At 44.0% G+C, this 13,954-nt stretch overlaps 1 protein-coding gene across 3 annotated transcripts in view; it reads right to left on the reverse strand.

Annotated features, from left to right (window-relative positions):
* Positions 1–13,954, reverse strand: part of HECW2 (HECT, C2 and WW domain containing E3 ubiquitin protein ligase 2) — a 222,162-nt gene that overhangs the window by 3,344 nt on the left and 204,864 nt on the right. For all 3 annotated transcript variants that reach the window (XM_040427416.1, XM_040427415.1, XM_040427417.1), the window contains 5 exons: positions 8,462–8,591; positions 7,802–7,948; positions 4,401–4,515; positions 3,153–3,238; positions 1,748–1,860 (listed from right to left, as the gene is read on the reverse strand). In XM_040427416.1, the coding sequence (XP_040283350.1) occupies positions 1,748–1,860; positions 3,153–3,238; positions 4,401–4,515; positions 7,802–7,948; positions 8,462–8,591 (591 nt within the window). The remainder of the gene's footprint in view (positions 1–1,747; positions 1,861–3,152; positions 3,239–4,400; positions 4,516–7,801; positions 7,949–8,461; positions 8,592–13,954) is intronic.

Consider the following 13,954-nt stretch of genomic DNA (forward strand, 5'->3'; position numbering starts at 1 on the left):
GGATTTTGGGTAGAATGTTGTACCAGGGCCACACGGTCATTGCCTTGCATTGGTTGGGGACCGATCCCTCAACCTCAACAAAATATATAGCCAAAATATATAATTTTATTAGGCTGAAGAGGTCCATGTCCTGACACTGCAGGGCTGCTGTCTACACACCTGTGGCAAACGGTGTTTGGTGCTTTTTTTTATCCTTTGAGCAGAATACCCGTTAGGTGAAGTATGGCTGCATTTTGTAATAGGTAATATTTACCATTGTATCCAGAAATTATCATCCTTTTTGTTGGACTAAAAACTAAGAGCCTGAACAATAAGTATATTCTTCATCTCTTGCCTTGTCTGACTTGATATTTCCCAATGTACCCCTTACTGTATAACCGGGGAGAGCATGGAGGGATACCGGGTTTTTAGTTGTTAAGTATGGTTTAAAAAAAACAAAACAGGATAACAATAATTATGTACTTTCACACTTGCGTTGTTTGATTCCGGCAGGCAGTTCCGTTGCCTGAACTGCCTGCCTGATCAGGCAAACTGTATGCAAACGTATGTCATTTTTTCTGACTGATCAGGCATTTTTCAGACTGATCAGGATCCTAATAAGGCCTCTTTCACACTTGCGTTGTCCGGATCCGGCGTGTACTCCACTTGCCGGAATTACACGCCGGATCCGGAAAAACGCAAATGCGTTCAGTGTTACTATGGCACCCAGGACGCTATTAAAGTCCTGGTTGCCATAGTAGGAGCGGGGAGCGGTATACTTACAGTCCGTGCGGCTCCCGGGGCGCTCCAGAATGACGTCAGAGCGCCCCATGCGCATGGATGACGTGATCCATGTGATCACATGATCCATGCGCTTGGGGCGCCCTGACGTCACTCTGGAGCGCCCGGGGAGCCGCACGGACGGTAAGTACACTGCTCCCCCGCTCCCCGCTACACTTTACCATGGCTGCCAGGACTTTAGCGTCCCGGCAGCCATGGTAACCACTCTGAAAAAGCTAAATGTCGGCTCCGGCAATGCGCCGAAACGACGTTTAGCTTAAGGCCGGATCCGGATCAATGCCTTTCAATGGGCATTAATTCCGGATCCGGCCTTGCGGCAAGTGTTCCGGATTTTTGGCCGGAGCAAAAAGCGCAGCATGCTGCGGTATTTTCTCCGGCCAAAAAACGTTCCGTTCCGGAACTGAAGACATCCTGATGCATCCTGAACGGATTTCTCTCCATTCAGAATGCATTAGGATAATCCTGATCAGGATTCTTCCGGCATAGAGCCCCGACGACGGAACTCTATGCCGGAAGACAAGAACGCAAGTGTGAAAGAGCCCTAAGTCTGAAAAATGCCTGATCAGGCAGAAAAATGCATTGCAATACCGGATCAGTTTTTCCGGTGTCATCAGGCAAAACGGATCAGGTATTTATTTTTTTTCCTCATTTTTAGAGGTCTGCGCATGCGCAGACCAGAAGGACGGATCCGGCACTCCGGTATTTTGAATGCACTAATACATTCCTATGGAAAAAAAATGCCGGATCCAGCATTCAGGCAAGTCTTCAGTTTTTTTCTCTTTTGCCTGATCAGTCAAAATGACTGAACTGAAGACATCCTGATGCATCCTGAACGGATTGCTCTCCATTCAGAATGCATGGGGATAAAACTGATCAGTTCTTTTCCGGTCTAGAGCCCCTAGGACGGAACTCTATGCCGGAAAAGAAAAACGCTAATGTGAAAGTAGCCTAAATCTGTGTTGATTACCTGGGAAGAGCAGTTATTTTCCCCCATTTTTCCACACAGAATCGCCGGGGCCCGTTGCTGCCTCTGAGAGATGCAAAGCCTTCATATGGGATACTGGATGTACCAGTTACAAACTGCCAAAAAAGAAAGAATAAACAATCTATAATAACAAAACCTCCTGGAAATACAGTAGATTAGGCGATGATGATTATACATGATATGAGACTAATATCCGTATAATAATAAAAAGTGGAGGCAAAGACCTGATATCAGACTTCTCTGTGATGTCATCATTAGATATCTGAACTGTTATCAGGTTACTGGATGGTGATATGTATTCTCTGCACTGGAGCACATACATATAGAAAGGGAGTTATCTAACTTTGTGGTAGATGTGTCATGGGGTCTGTCACTGGGAAATTCATTGGTAAACCAGGTACACTGTCTTGTAGGTCTAGCTCAGCTGAATGTAATGATCCCTTTCACTTAGCGATCCGTTACTTTATTCTGGATTTAAAAAAAAAACCTTTTAATCCATATGCAAATAAGGAGTTAAGTGCACTGAGGGTGGGCCCAAGCCTATATGTGCACCCTGGCTCCTCCTGCTTCCTCTGACAGCCCCTCCCTCTGGATTGGCAGGGACAGGTTTCTGCTTAGTCATCTCGCCTGGCCATGTCCATCAAGAAGGAAAGGAAGGAGGCTGGCAGAGAAAACAGGAGGAGCAAGGGTACACATAGAGGCTCGGGCCCTCCCGCAGTGCACTTACCTTCTCATTTGCATATGGATTAAAAATACTTTTTCTGTAGAATGAAGCAACAGATCACAAAAAATTTGATTACTATGGCATACTCCTGTATGTACTCACCTATGCTTTTTTTTTTCAGTTTTGACCCTCCTGACCCATTTTCACCATGTAAACAAATCACTCTGGTTGTTTCCATTCTATATGTAGCAACTCCTGTTACTGTATCCAACCAGAGGTGGGACCCGCACCTATCTGGCAATGGTGGCATATCCTAGCGATATGCCTCCAATGTGCCAGATGATAGAACATGCTGACACTTTTGGCTTTAAGTTTACATGTCTGCAGTACTTCATTAAAACGTGGCAACAACAAACTTTTTGGTGCATCTTGAACACCTTCTACACAGTACATACGATCGTGTTCACCTTCTTTTTACTCAAGACTGCAGCTTACTACATATCAGTAAACCTTCACTTTCCACCTACCATACCAACATTTCAGTTGGTAAAATCGGGGTATATATGCCCCACCCACAAGAACACCCTCAAACCCACCAGGAAACACCCACTTGTGTTAGCCCTGCCCATTTTCAGCCCGGGACAGAGCAAATTTACTTAAACTGTCTCTGAAAATCAGGGACAGTCCAGGCAAATTCGGGACGGTTGGCAACTATGCACCTACCTGTAACAGTCGCAGGCGTTGCTCGTTATTAAATCTTTCAACAGCCGCCCAGAACCACCGAATAACAATGTGATTGTCATGGTAACCTAAGGGCAATAAAGAGGTAACAGGTCAACTTCATTAACCTCTATTACACCAATGTGGCATTTTGTTTTTATTTTAAGACGGTTAGTGGCCACCTATTGACATTTTGGCCTTTGATATATAAAAAATTAGAAATGTGCCGACTATAAAACCCTCCTTCCACCAAAATACTAAAAAAATCATGACTGTTCTATTTTATTTAAGTGCATTAATAGGAATCCTCAAAGATAATATTAGTCTTCGCATTGCTCCCTTTAAATAATAACCTGCATGGCAGAGAGGCACATCTTAGATTCTCCATAGCCCATAGGCAGGGGTGGAACCTCCGTTGCGGTCGTAGCGGCTACTGCAGGCCCGGGCTTGACTAATGATTACTGTGTTTTCTGTGTACTAGCAGGCGAGGCCCAGCCCTTAATGGATGACAAACACAAAAGCCAGACTCGTTTGGCTGCAGTCTACGTCCTTCATTATTACCTGCAGCCATGGACAGCTTTATGTGCTCTGTTCACTGGGGGAACCGGGCTAGGTGAGTATTACTTTTTTTATTAATAACACTACAGGGACTACACTAGTATAAGGGAGTCACTAAGGAGGCACCACTACTGTAAGGGGGCACTAAGGGCGAATTCTACTGTGTTTGGGCATTAAAATTAATTCTACTGTGTGGGGGCACAAGGGGCTATAATTATTGTGTAGGGGCACTAAGGACGCATTCCACTGTGTTGGGGCACAAGGGGGCATTACTAGTGTGAAGAGGGGGCACTAAGGGGGAATATAGAGTCCAGGCAGCGTACTGTAAGGTAAGCACTTGACTCCTTCTCCTGTCCAGTTCTAGTAAGGATTTTATTTTCATATTTTTTACATGACTGAGTGGGTGGGGGGGGGGATATAAGGCAAGGTATGACTAGCTGTGGGAAGGCAGTTGTGGGGAAGTTGCTCGGGAGCCCATTAAAAAATTTACTTATACTCCTACACATAGGTTACTTTTTATATCGTTCCCTCTTCATGGAGAAGTTGTGATGCTAAATGTATATTAGAAAATTGCTATTATAAAATTCCCTGACAATCTTCAACAAACCAAAGCTAAGCATTGAAAGTTAAGGTGTAATTCAGAACAGCTGGATTACTACAGTATGGTGGAAACATCACTGAAGGTTCCTTTACCTCCTCTGTATTCTGTGTTGCTTCTCCAATCACTCAAATCAATCTCTGCTGTTCCCGCTATAACTAGCTCAAGTTCCCTTGCATCAAAAACTGATACTAGGCGAGCGTCTACCACCTGCAAAAAGCAAGGAAATGAAAGACATTCTGAGGCCTCCTAGAACATTTTACTATATATATTTTGTGCATTTTAACAACAGAAAGAAACTTGAATAAGTCAAAAGCAATTTACACACTTTACAAACATTGTGTAACAGGGCTGTCTTACACTGCTGGCATTTCAACAAATGCCCAACCATCTGCCTCTTCACTCTGACCAGCCTTTATTCGTACCATTTTATTGGTACATGCTCCTTTTTTAAAATCTTTTTCTATTAAATTTTTGGGAGTGGAGAGTTAACCAAAAAGCGACAATCTTGGCACAGACATGATAAATAACATTATACAGTATTTTTATATTTTGGACATTTTCAGAAGTGGCATACCAATTATGTTTATTTTTATATTTTCTCTATATCTATATGCTATGGGCTATATGAGGGGTTCAATGGCCAAGATCACCTAAAATCCTGGAAGCTGCAGGTAGCTAGCAGCCATGACAAAACATCAAGTACCCGCTTTGCACATGCAACTGAACAGGAGCAGATCCAGTCGATGCGTGAGTGGAGGAGCCCATAGCCAGAGTTAGGTGGTTATGTAAAAACAGCCCAAATCACAGAATGGGCGGTGCATTGGAGGGGTAAGTACTGGTGAAATGATCTTCCTTCCACAGGTTGTCTGCATGCTAGCATTTAGTTATAGCCCTTTAAACCCCTTTTAAAAAGAGTTGACTGCAATGTACTCGTGAGAGATGCAGGTGCTTGGCTGACACAGGAAATGAGCTGCTGCCCGCCCACAGAAACAGAGAGGCATATCTCCAGAGAGGTGAGTAAAAAGAAAAAAGGGTGAAAATGACACTAGCGAGCAGCAGGGCCGGCGTCATAACCCGGCATCCCCGGGCAAGTGCCGGGGCCCAATGCTCCTGGGGGGGCCCGCTGAGCTGCTATGAGCACTTCCATCAATACAGATGGAAGCTCTCACTGCTGTCATTTCACTTACGCAGTACCCCTTTGGTGGGCCCTCTGAGTCACATGGGTCCGGCTGCTGCAGAGACTCAGGACACGCCCCCTCTACACGGGACACGCCCCCTCTACACAGGACAAGCTGCCTGAGGAGAGAGACCGCAGGGCTGGAGCAGAGAAGTGTGAAGACAGTCTGTGAGTGAGTCTGCACTGTGACTGTCTCTTCTCTGTGGGACAGAAGGAAGGGGGAATCTTCGATCTGCTGCTTCATTCTATTTAGTGGTTTTACTGTTTCATTAAGCTGTTTGTCTCCATGACACCTGCCCCCCCCCCCCATATCCTGTCCTATCTCATCCTCATGGAGCCCCTGCCATCTCCTTTCCTCCCCCATGTATCCAGAGCTCCTGTCCCACCCTCCTATCTCCTATTGCTGCCCTGCACAGACCTCCTGCCACTACTTGTATGAATCCCCCTCAGAGCCCCTTCCACCTACTTGCTGTGTCCACCCCTCCTGTCCATCCAGGGCCCTTGTCTCACTCCTCTGCCTCTCATAATGGTGGCATCTGAACCGCATTCACCATAAGGACCTTCTAACGTCACAGGGTCATGTGACTGTGCCCCCCACCCCGTACTGTGCCCCTTTATACCCTGCATTGTGCCCTCTTACCACACCCTGTGCAGTGCCCCTACTCATTGCCTGTACTGTGCCCTCTTATACCCTTTTATCCGGTCACGGTATGGCGGTTTTATCATTGTATGGCGGTTTCATCACTATATGGCGGTGGTATCCAATATCTGCATGGCCATAACTGTATCCCCTTTCCTGCCCACACCACTTTTTTTAGAGCTGGCATGAGCGAGAAAATATGCAGATTGCGGTGCTAAGGACCTTTTCGCCACAATCTGTGTCAGATATACGCCTAACATAGACGTATTTCTATATAATAAATGACCCCCTAATTGTATTATTATTCGGGGGGAGGGCTAATATCTGTATATTATATAGATTCTAGTGTATTATACTGTGCCCTGTATTTCCCAGCAGAAAATGATCCTTGGGAAACACAGTCCTCATCCCTGACCACCAGGACCAGGTAGCGCTCTGTCAGTACATGGCGGCCTCCCCTCTCCGCCTCGCTTCTCCGCTGTGTACTGGTGCTTATTCTGACACTAAGGCTGGGTTCACATCCTATTTTTGCCATCCATTTAATGAATACCAAAAATGTATGCATTGACAGATGCCTCAGACTGATGCCGTACAGTGACGTCCGTTCACCATACAGTTCCATGGTAGAAAAAAACATATACCTTAACGTATGCATTTTTTACTGGACTCTGCAGGATACAAAAACATGGAGTGCTGCACATTTGTATACATCAAACCGATAGGAAAAACGTGATGTGAACCCACTGGGGGGGCGGGGGACATACTAAAATTTTCTGTGGGGCCCAGTCAGTTCTAGCTACATCACTGCACATCTCCTTCTCTCCTCCAGGCCTGGCCCACTGCTGCAGCGGGCCGGAGGAGAGAAGGAGCGCAGGGAGCTGCGGTTAGTGAATGACAGGACCGCCGTCTCCCCTCCGCTCCAGCAATGATAGGTATGTGAGGGGGCCACTGGTGGGTCATTCATTACACTGTGAGGGCCCCTTACACAGTATAATGACCCCCAGTGCCCCCCATTTAGTATAATGATCCCCATTGACCCTCCATTTAGTATAATGACCACCAGAGCCCCCATTCAATATAATGACCCCGAGTGCCCCCTCCATACAGTATAACCCCCAGTGTGGGGGCGACTGGGGGTCATTATTCTGAATGGAGGGCCACTGTGGGGTCATTATACTGTGAAGGCCCTTTTCATAGTATAATGACCCCCAGTGTCCCCCATTTAGTATAATGATCCCCAATGACCCTCCATTCAGTATAATGACCCCCAGAGCCCCCTCCATACAGTGTTCCCCCAGTGTGGGGGCTACTGGGGGGTCATTATTCTGAATGGGGGAAAATGGGGGTTATTATTCTGAATGCAGGGCCACTGGGGGTCATTATACGGGGGGGGGGGGGGGAATTGGGGGTTCATTATACTGTGTGAAGGGCCACTAGTGGTCATTATACTGTATAGGGGCCACTGGGGGTCATTATATTGTATGGGAGCCACAGGGGGACATGTAGATGTAAAAAAATGCCTCATGGGGGCCCACTGGGATTTATTGCACAAGGGCCCACATGAACCTGGAGCCGGCCCTGGCGAGCAGCATTTTTTTAATTTTGTAATCCACTTTATTAAATGCCAATATAGGGACAACATCTTTAATGTCAACGTTTAAAATAAATAAACTTACCTCATAAAATCCACGCACAAGGCTTTCTGTCTGCTGTACAACACCTCTTTCAATTCTCCACTTTACCATTTTTTCAATGTATTCCTTTTTATTCTTCTCAGTCACTACTATGTTAGCTCCCCCTGGTTTGAGCTCGCGTTCTGTAATCTTAAAAAAATATATTTTTATCCTGCATTGTCAATCCTTAGGCATATGGCATAAGACTGTATGCAGATTAGTTGTGCATAAGAGAATCTTTCCACCAAACTGCTTTTAGGGGAAAAACCCCACAAGGAGGAAAGCAATGCAGTCGGCCAGAGTTCCCAAAACCAAGGGGCTACATACTGTGCCTAGCGTCTCAGCTGAAAAGGTGGATCCTATAAACTTGTATGAAAACAACTTGAGTTGAGAATGTTTTAGCAATGGCAGCCATTTTATTGTAGCCTAGCATAAATGCGCTCTGTGTATTCTCACATATTTCTAACATGCTGTTAGCGTATATAGTATATTACACTGTTCACCACTGAGTAGTAGCCAATTCATTTCCATATAGTAATACACAATTCATTATGTTTTATGCTTCTTCGACTATTATACATTTTGCTCTATACTGTGTAATTTTTTTATATTTAGATGATATATACAATATAATATGCTTGTGGCTTATAGGACTTTCCTTACCTGACCAAACACTTCTTCATTGACAGTGAACGTTAGATCTAGAATATCATGGATATCATTATCTTTCATCCACTGTAGACTCTGATGGAACTCTTCGTCAAGGTACTCCAAGTCACTCAGGTCACAAAGTCTGCAAATATATAAAGTACAGACAAATGAATATACAGATCAAAGTGGAGGAGGAAACAAACAGTTATAGCAGTAAATTGTTGTAGCAGTTATAGATAAGGAGTGTGAAAGTTTTATTGTCCTATAATAGATATCCATTCTATTGAATGCACTGAACCCAGGAGGTCTAAGGGGAACATTCTTTAAGAGATGTAGAAGAACATAAATCCATGAGACACAGTCATTACTGATCTATGTGTGTCATAGGTAGTCATGAGCTTGTATTCCCAGATTGTCCTGTCCTTCTGAGGTCTGAAATTTCCTTTTAATATCAACACTTTCATGTTTGTGATGTTGTGGTCATGGCTTTAAATTTGTTTCTCTACAGATAAATGCTTCCATTCTTCTTTTATTGTGTGACGATGAGAGTTCATTCTTGTTCTAAGCTTATCAATTGCTGATCAGATGGTGTCCGACACCCTGTATCCTCATCGATCAGCTGCTTGAGAATACGGTAGCTCCAGCATTGGAGGCAGACAACTCCTCCAACTCTGTCTACTTTGTAGTGGACTGAGCTCATCACTACAGCTCTTCTCTGGGAGCAGTGCTGCAATAACGACTTCAGTCCACTACAGCAAGTCATGGCCTATTCTTAGGACAGGCCATCACTTAATGAAAGGAGGAGAACCCACTTAAAGAGAACCAGTCACTACACTTTTGGCCACTAGTCCACCACTATGCCATTATACTTCTGGGCAACAACTTTATAAACATGCTCACTCACAGGATCCTTATTTCGCAGTCAGGGCTGGCGCATGGGGGAGGGGGGGGGGGGGAAACTGGGCAATTGCCCAGGGCCCCAATCCTCTAAGGGGCCCCCTGCTTCAGATCGCTAAACAGTCTGCAGGGCCGGCGTTGGGGGGGGGGGGGAGATCTGGGCAATTGCCCAGGGCCCCGATCCTCTAAAGGGGGCATGGCCAACCTGAGGCTCTCCAGCTGTTGTAAAACTACAACTCCCATCATGCCCTGCTTAGACAGTCTAAGCATGCTGGGAGTTGTAGTTTTGCAACAGCTGGAGAGCCTCAGGTTGGCCATCCCTGCTCTTAAGGGCCCCCTGCTTCAGATCGCTGAACAGTCAGGACTCCAGAGTGGGGAACTTCCCGACTTAGGAGTCCTGCTGTGACTCCATATATGGCTTTGTCTATATATGGAGTCAGTGCTATGAACATGAAGGGGGTATCCCCAAGCATTGTCAGTATGCTTGGGGACATTCTGTGTATTTAAGTCTAATTTAGCCTCTATTTTTGAAATGTTTCTGTGGGGATTCGAACTCAACCATGTACATTAAAGGCAACAACCTTAGCTATAGAGCTCAATGCTAAACTATTGCTGAAGTTTCTCTTGCATTAGGTATTCATATATGGCAGAAGTATTTTATTTTAGATATTTTTTTGTAATTGCAAAAAAACATATGGCACAAAATAAATATACTAAATAATTGTAGTAATAGAACAATGAGCGAGCACTCATACACTTGGCAACCAGATTGACATGTGCAGAAAATATTTATTAAATCCCCATAAAATACGAGTAATAAAATTTATAAGAACAATGTAGCAATAATATACAACATTACAGTCACATATATTGTGGTAGATATGATCGACACTATATTCATATGACTCAATAGTGTCGATAAATTCAATAATATATATCACACCAAAAAACTTCAAGCATATGCTGTTATTTGGGAAGAGGGGGTATTATCTTCTTGCGCTCTATCCCAATTTGGGAAACTGAATGTCACTGAAAATGTTGTAGGTGTATTCACTGGGAGCGCAATATGTTCATAAAGTGTCCACAGGAATCCTGATAATGTGAAAAGTCTCTTATAGCATATCCTTTTATGGTCGATATGAGCTTTGAATTGAAGAAAACTTTAAATCGATATTTGGCTTACCGTCTGGCGTCTGCTGTCTCCCTATTGCTTCAATGGAGCTTTAAATATTTGCCGGCTTATTCAGTCGCTCCATACAGCAAGCTGGTTTAAATTTCGCGGGAGTTCCAAAGATCGCAGGAGTTACCACTCTGTTCCGCAATTTCCTTTGGTGCAGCTTTCGACGATAAGAATAGTTAATCCTTTACTGTAGAAATTTTCTTCTGTATGGCCATACAGTATTATCGGAGGCTTTTCAATGCAGGTACATCACTTGTTTCACCATACGCGTTACGGGTAGATTCACTCTCCCTTCCTCAGTGGTCAAGTGTCTGCCTACTCTGCCTCCATTTTTATCCATTCCTTTAATTGCTTCCCAAATCTCGGACACCTGTTGTTCATGCTACTCCCAGTTGGCCAGGGAATCCTCCCACATAATCAGGGGATATTTCTATACAGCCTTAATTATAATATTTTTTTTATTTATTTATTAATTATTTTTCTTCTTGCGTTTTTTATGCGTTTTTTTGGCCCAGATGTCCCAATTGGTGTGATATATCATTGTGTGAAATATAAACTTGATATCTGATTGCTAACACTTATAAAATGACTTTTTATAATAGAATATTATTAAACAAATTTTCAAGATTAAAATATCAATATAAAAATGTAAAACAATAAATAATAAATGTGAGGAATCTTGAAAGTTTCATAGGAATCCTAGAGTTTGATACAATTATTCGGATTTCTCTATCAAATCCGAATAATTGTATCAAATTCTAGGATTCCTATGAAACTTTCAAGATTCCTCACATTTATTGTTTTACATTTTTATATTGATATTTTATTCTTGAAAATTTGTTTAATAATATTTTATTATAAAAAGTCATTTTATAAGTGTTAGCAATCAGATATCAAGTTTATATTTCACACAATGATATATCACACCAATTGGGACATCTGGGCCAAAAAAACACATAAAAAACGCATGGAAACTGCAAGAAGAAAAAAATAAAAATAAATAAAAAATAAAAAAATAAAAAATAAAATTAAGGCTGTATAGAATTATCCCCTGATTATGTGGGAAGATTCCCTGGCCAACTGGGAGTAGCATGAACAACAGGTGTCCGAGATTTGGGAAGCAATTAAAGGAATGGATAAAAATGGAGGCAGAGCAGGCAGACACTTGACCACTGAGGAAGGGAGAGTGAATCTACCCGTAACGCGTATGGTGAAACAAGTGATGTACCTGCATTGAAAAGCCTCCGATAATACTGTATGGCCATACAGAAGAAAATCTCTACAGTAAAGGATTAACTATTCTTATCGTCGAAAGCTGCACCAAAGGAAATTGCGGAACAGAGTGGTAACTCCTGCGATCTTTGGAACTCCCGCAAAATTTAAACCAGCTTGCTGTATGGAGCGACTGAATAAGCCGGCAAATATTTAAAGCTCCATTGAAGCAATAGGGAGACAGCAGACGCTAGACGGTAAGCCAAACATCGATTTAAAGTTTTCTTCAATTCAAAGCTCATATCGACCATAAAAGGATATGCTATAAGAGACTTTTCACATTATCAGGATTCCTGTGGACACTTTATGAACATGTTGCGCTCCCAGTGAATACACCTACAACATTTTCAGTGACATTCAGTTTCCCAAATTGGGATAGAGCGCTAGAAGATAATACCCCCTCTCAGGGCCGCTGATAGAAATCATGGGGCCCCGTACAGCATACATGACGGGGCCCCCTTCAGCTCCACCCCCTGATCCCTCCTTCAGCCACACCCCTGGCCCCGCCCTTGGCCCCTCCCCAGACGCCGCCTTGAAACAACATGCAGATTTGTCTACAAGTGATATTTATGGCGCTGGGGGGTCGACTGTGAATGGCGCTGTTATGGAGGGGATCTGTGAATGGCACTGTTATGGAGGGGATCTGTGAATGGCACTTTTTTGGAGGGGATCTGTGGATGGCACTGTTATGGAGGGGATCTGTGGATGGCACTGTTATGGAGGGGATCTGTGGATGGCACTGTTATGGGGGGATCTGTGGATGGCACTGTTATGGGGGGATCTGTGGATGGCACTGTTATAGAGGGGGATCTGTGGATGACACATACCGTATATAGCATCTTATGCTATGTGTCATCCACAGATACCCCTCCATAACAGTGCCATTCACAGATACCCTCCATAACAGTGCCATCCACAGATCCCCCCCATAACAGTCATCCACAGATCCCCCCATAACAGTGTCATCCACAGATCCCCCCCATAACAGTGTCATCCACAGATCCCCCTCCATAATGGTGCCATCCACAGATCCCCCCCATAAGTGTCATCCACAGACCCCCCGGCCCCCCCATAAGTGTCATCCACATGACAGACCCCCCCCCCCATAACAGTGCCATCCACGGATCCCCCGCCCTCCCTATAACAGTGCCGTCATGACGTCATCCATATAGATCCCCCCCCCCGCCACTCACAGTAGTATACATTAATAAATCGGTGCAGCCGTGCAGGCTGCAGACAGTAACTTTAATTTTAGCACAGGCACAGCGCTCATCTCTTTACTAAAATACTACCTTACATTCAGCTCCTGCCTCCTCCCTCCACCCTCCAGCCTCCAGTAACAAGTGCGGGCGGCAGCGCTCACTCACTGACGTCACGCGCCTGCGCCGCCTAGTGGGAGGAGCAGGCGTGTGACGTCAGTGAGTGAGCGCCGCCCCCACACTGCCTGCTGTTACTGGAGCCAGCCCACTGACAGCAAAAAAATTAAAATGGCTCGGGAGTCGGCAGCCCGGGCCCCCCTGCCAGCCAGGCCCGGTACAACTGGGCCAGCTGTACTGGCCTATCAGCGGCCCTGCCCCCTCTTCCCAAATAACAGCATATACTTGAAGTTTTTTGGTGTGATATATATTATTGAATTTATCGACACTATTGAGTCATATGAATATAGTGTCGATCATATCTACCACAATATATGTGACTGTAATGTTGTATATTATTGCTACATTGTTCTTATAAATTTTATTACTTGTATTTTATGGGGATTTAATAAATATTTTCTGCACATGTCAATCTGGTTGCCAAGTGTATGAGTGCTCGCTCATTACTCTATTACTACATTTGCCTTTTAAGAGAGGGTGGGGTGTTTCCCTCTATATGAGCTTGCAGCACCATACCTTAACTACTTGCTAGTGAGCCACCACAACCTACCACTATACTAAATAATTACTAATAAAAAAATATAAAATGATACCTCTGATATACAGTACAGACCAAAAGTTTGGACACACCTTCTCATTCAAAGAGTTTTCTTTATTTTCATTACTATGAAAATTGTAGATTCACACTGAAGGCATCAAAACTATGAATTAACACATGTGGAATTATATACATAACAAACAAGTGTGAAACAACTGAAAATATATTCATATTCTAGGTTC

Source organism: Bufo bufo, chromosome 4 (assembly GCF_905171765.1).
Source record: "Bufo bufo chromosome 4, aBufBuf1.1, whole genome shotgun sequence".
NCBI lineage: Eukaryota > Metazoa > Chordata > Amphibia > Anura > Bufonidae > Bufo > Bufo bufo.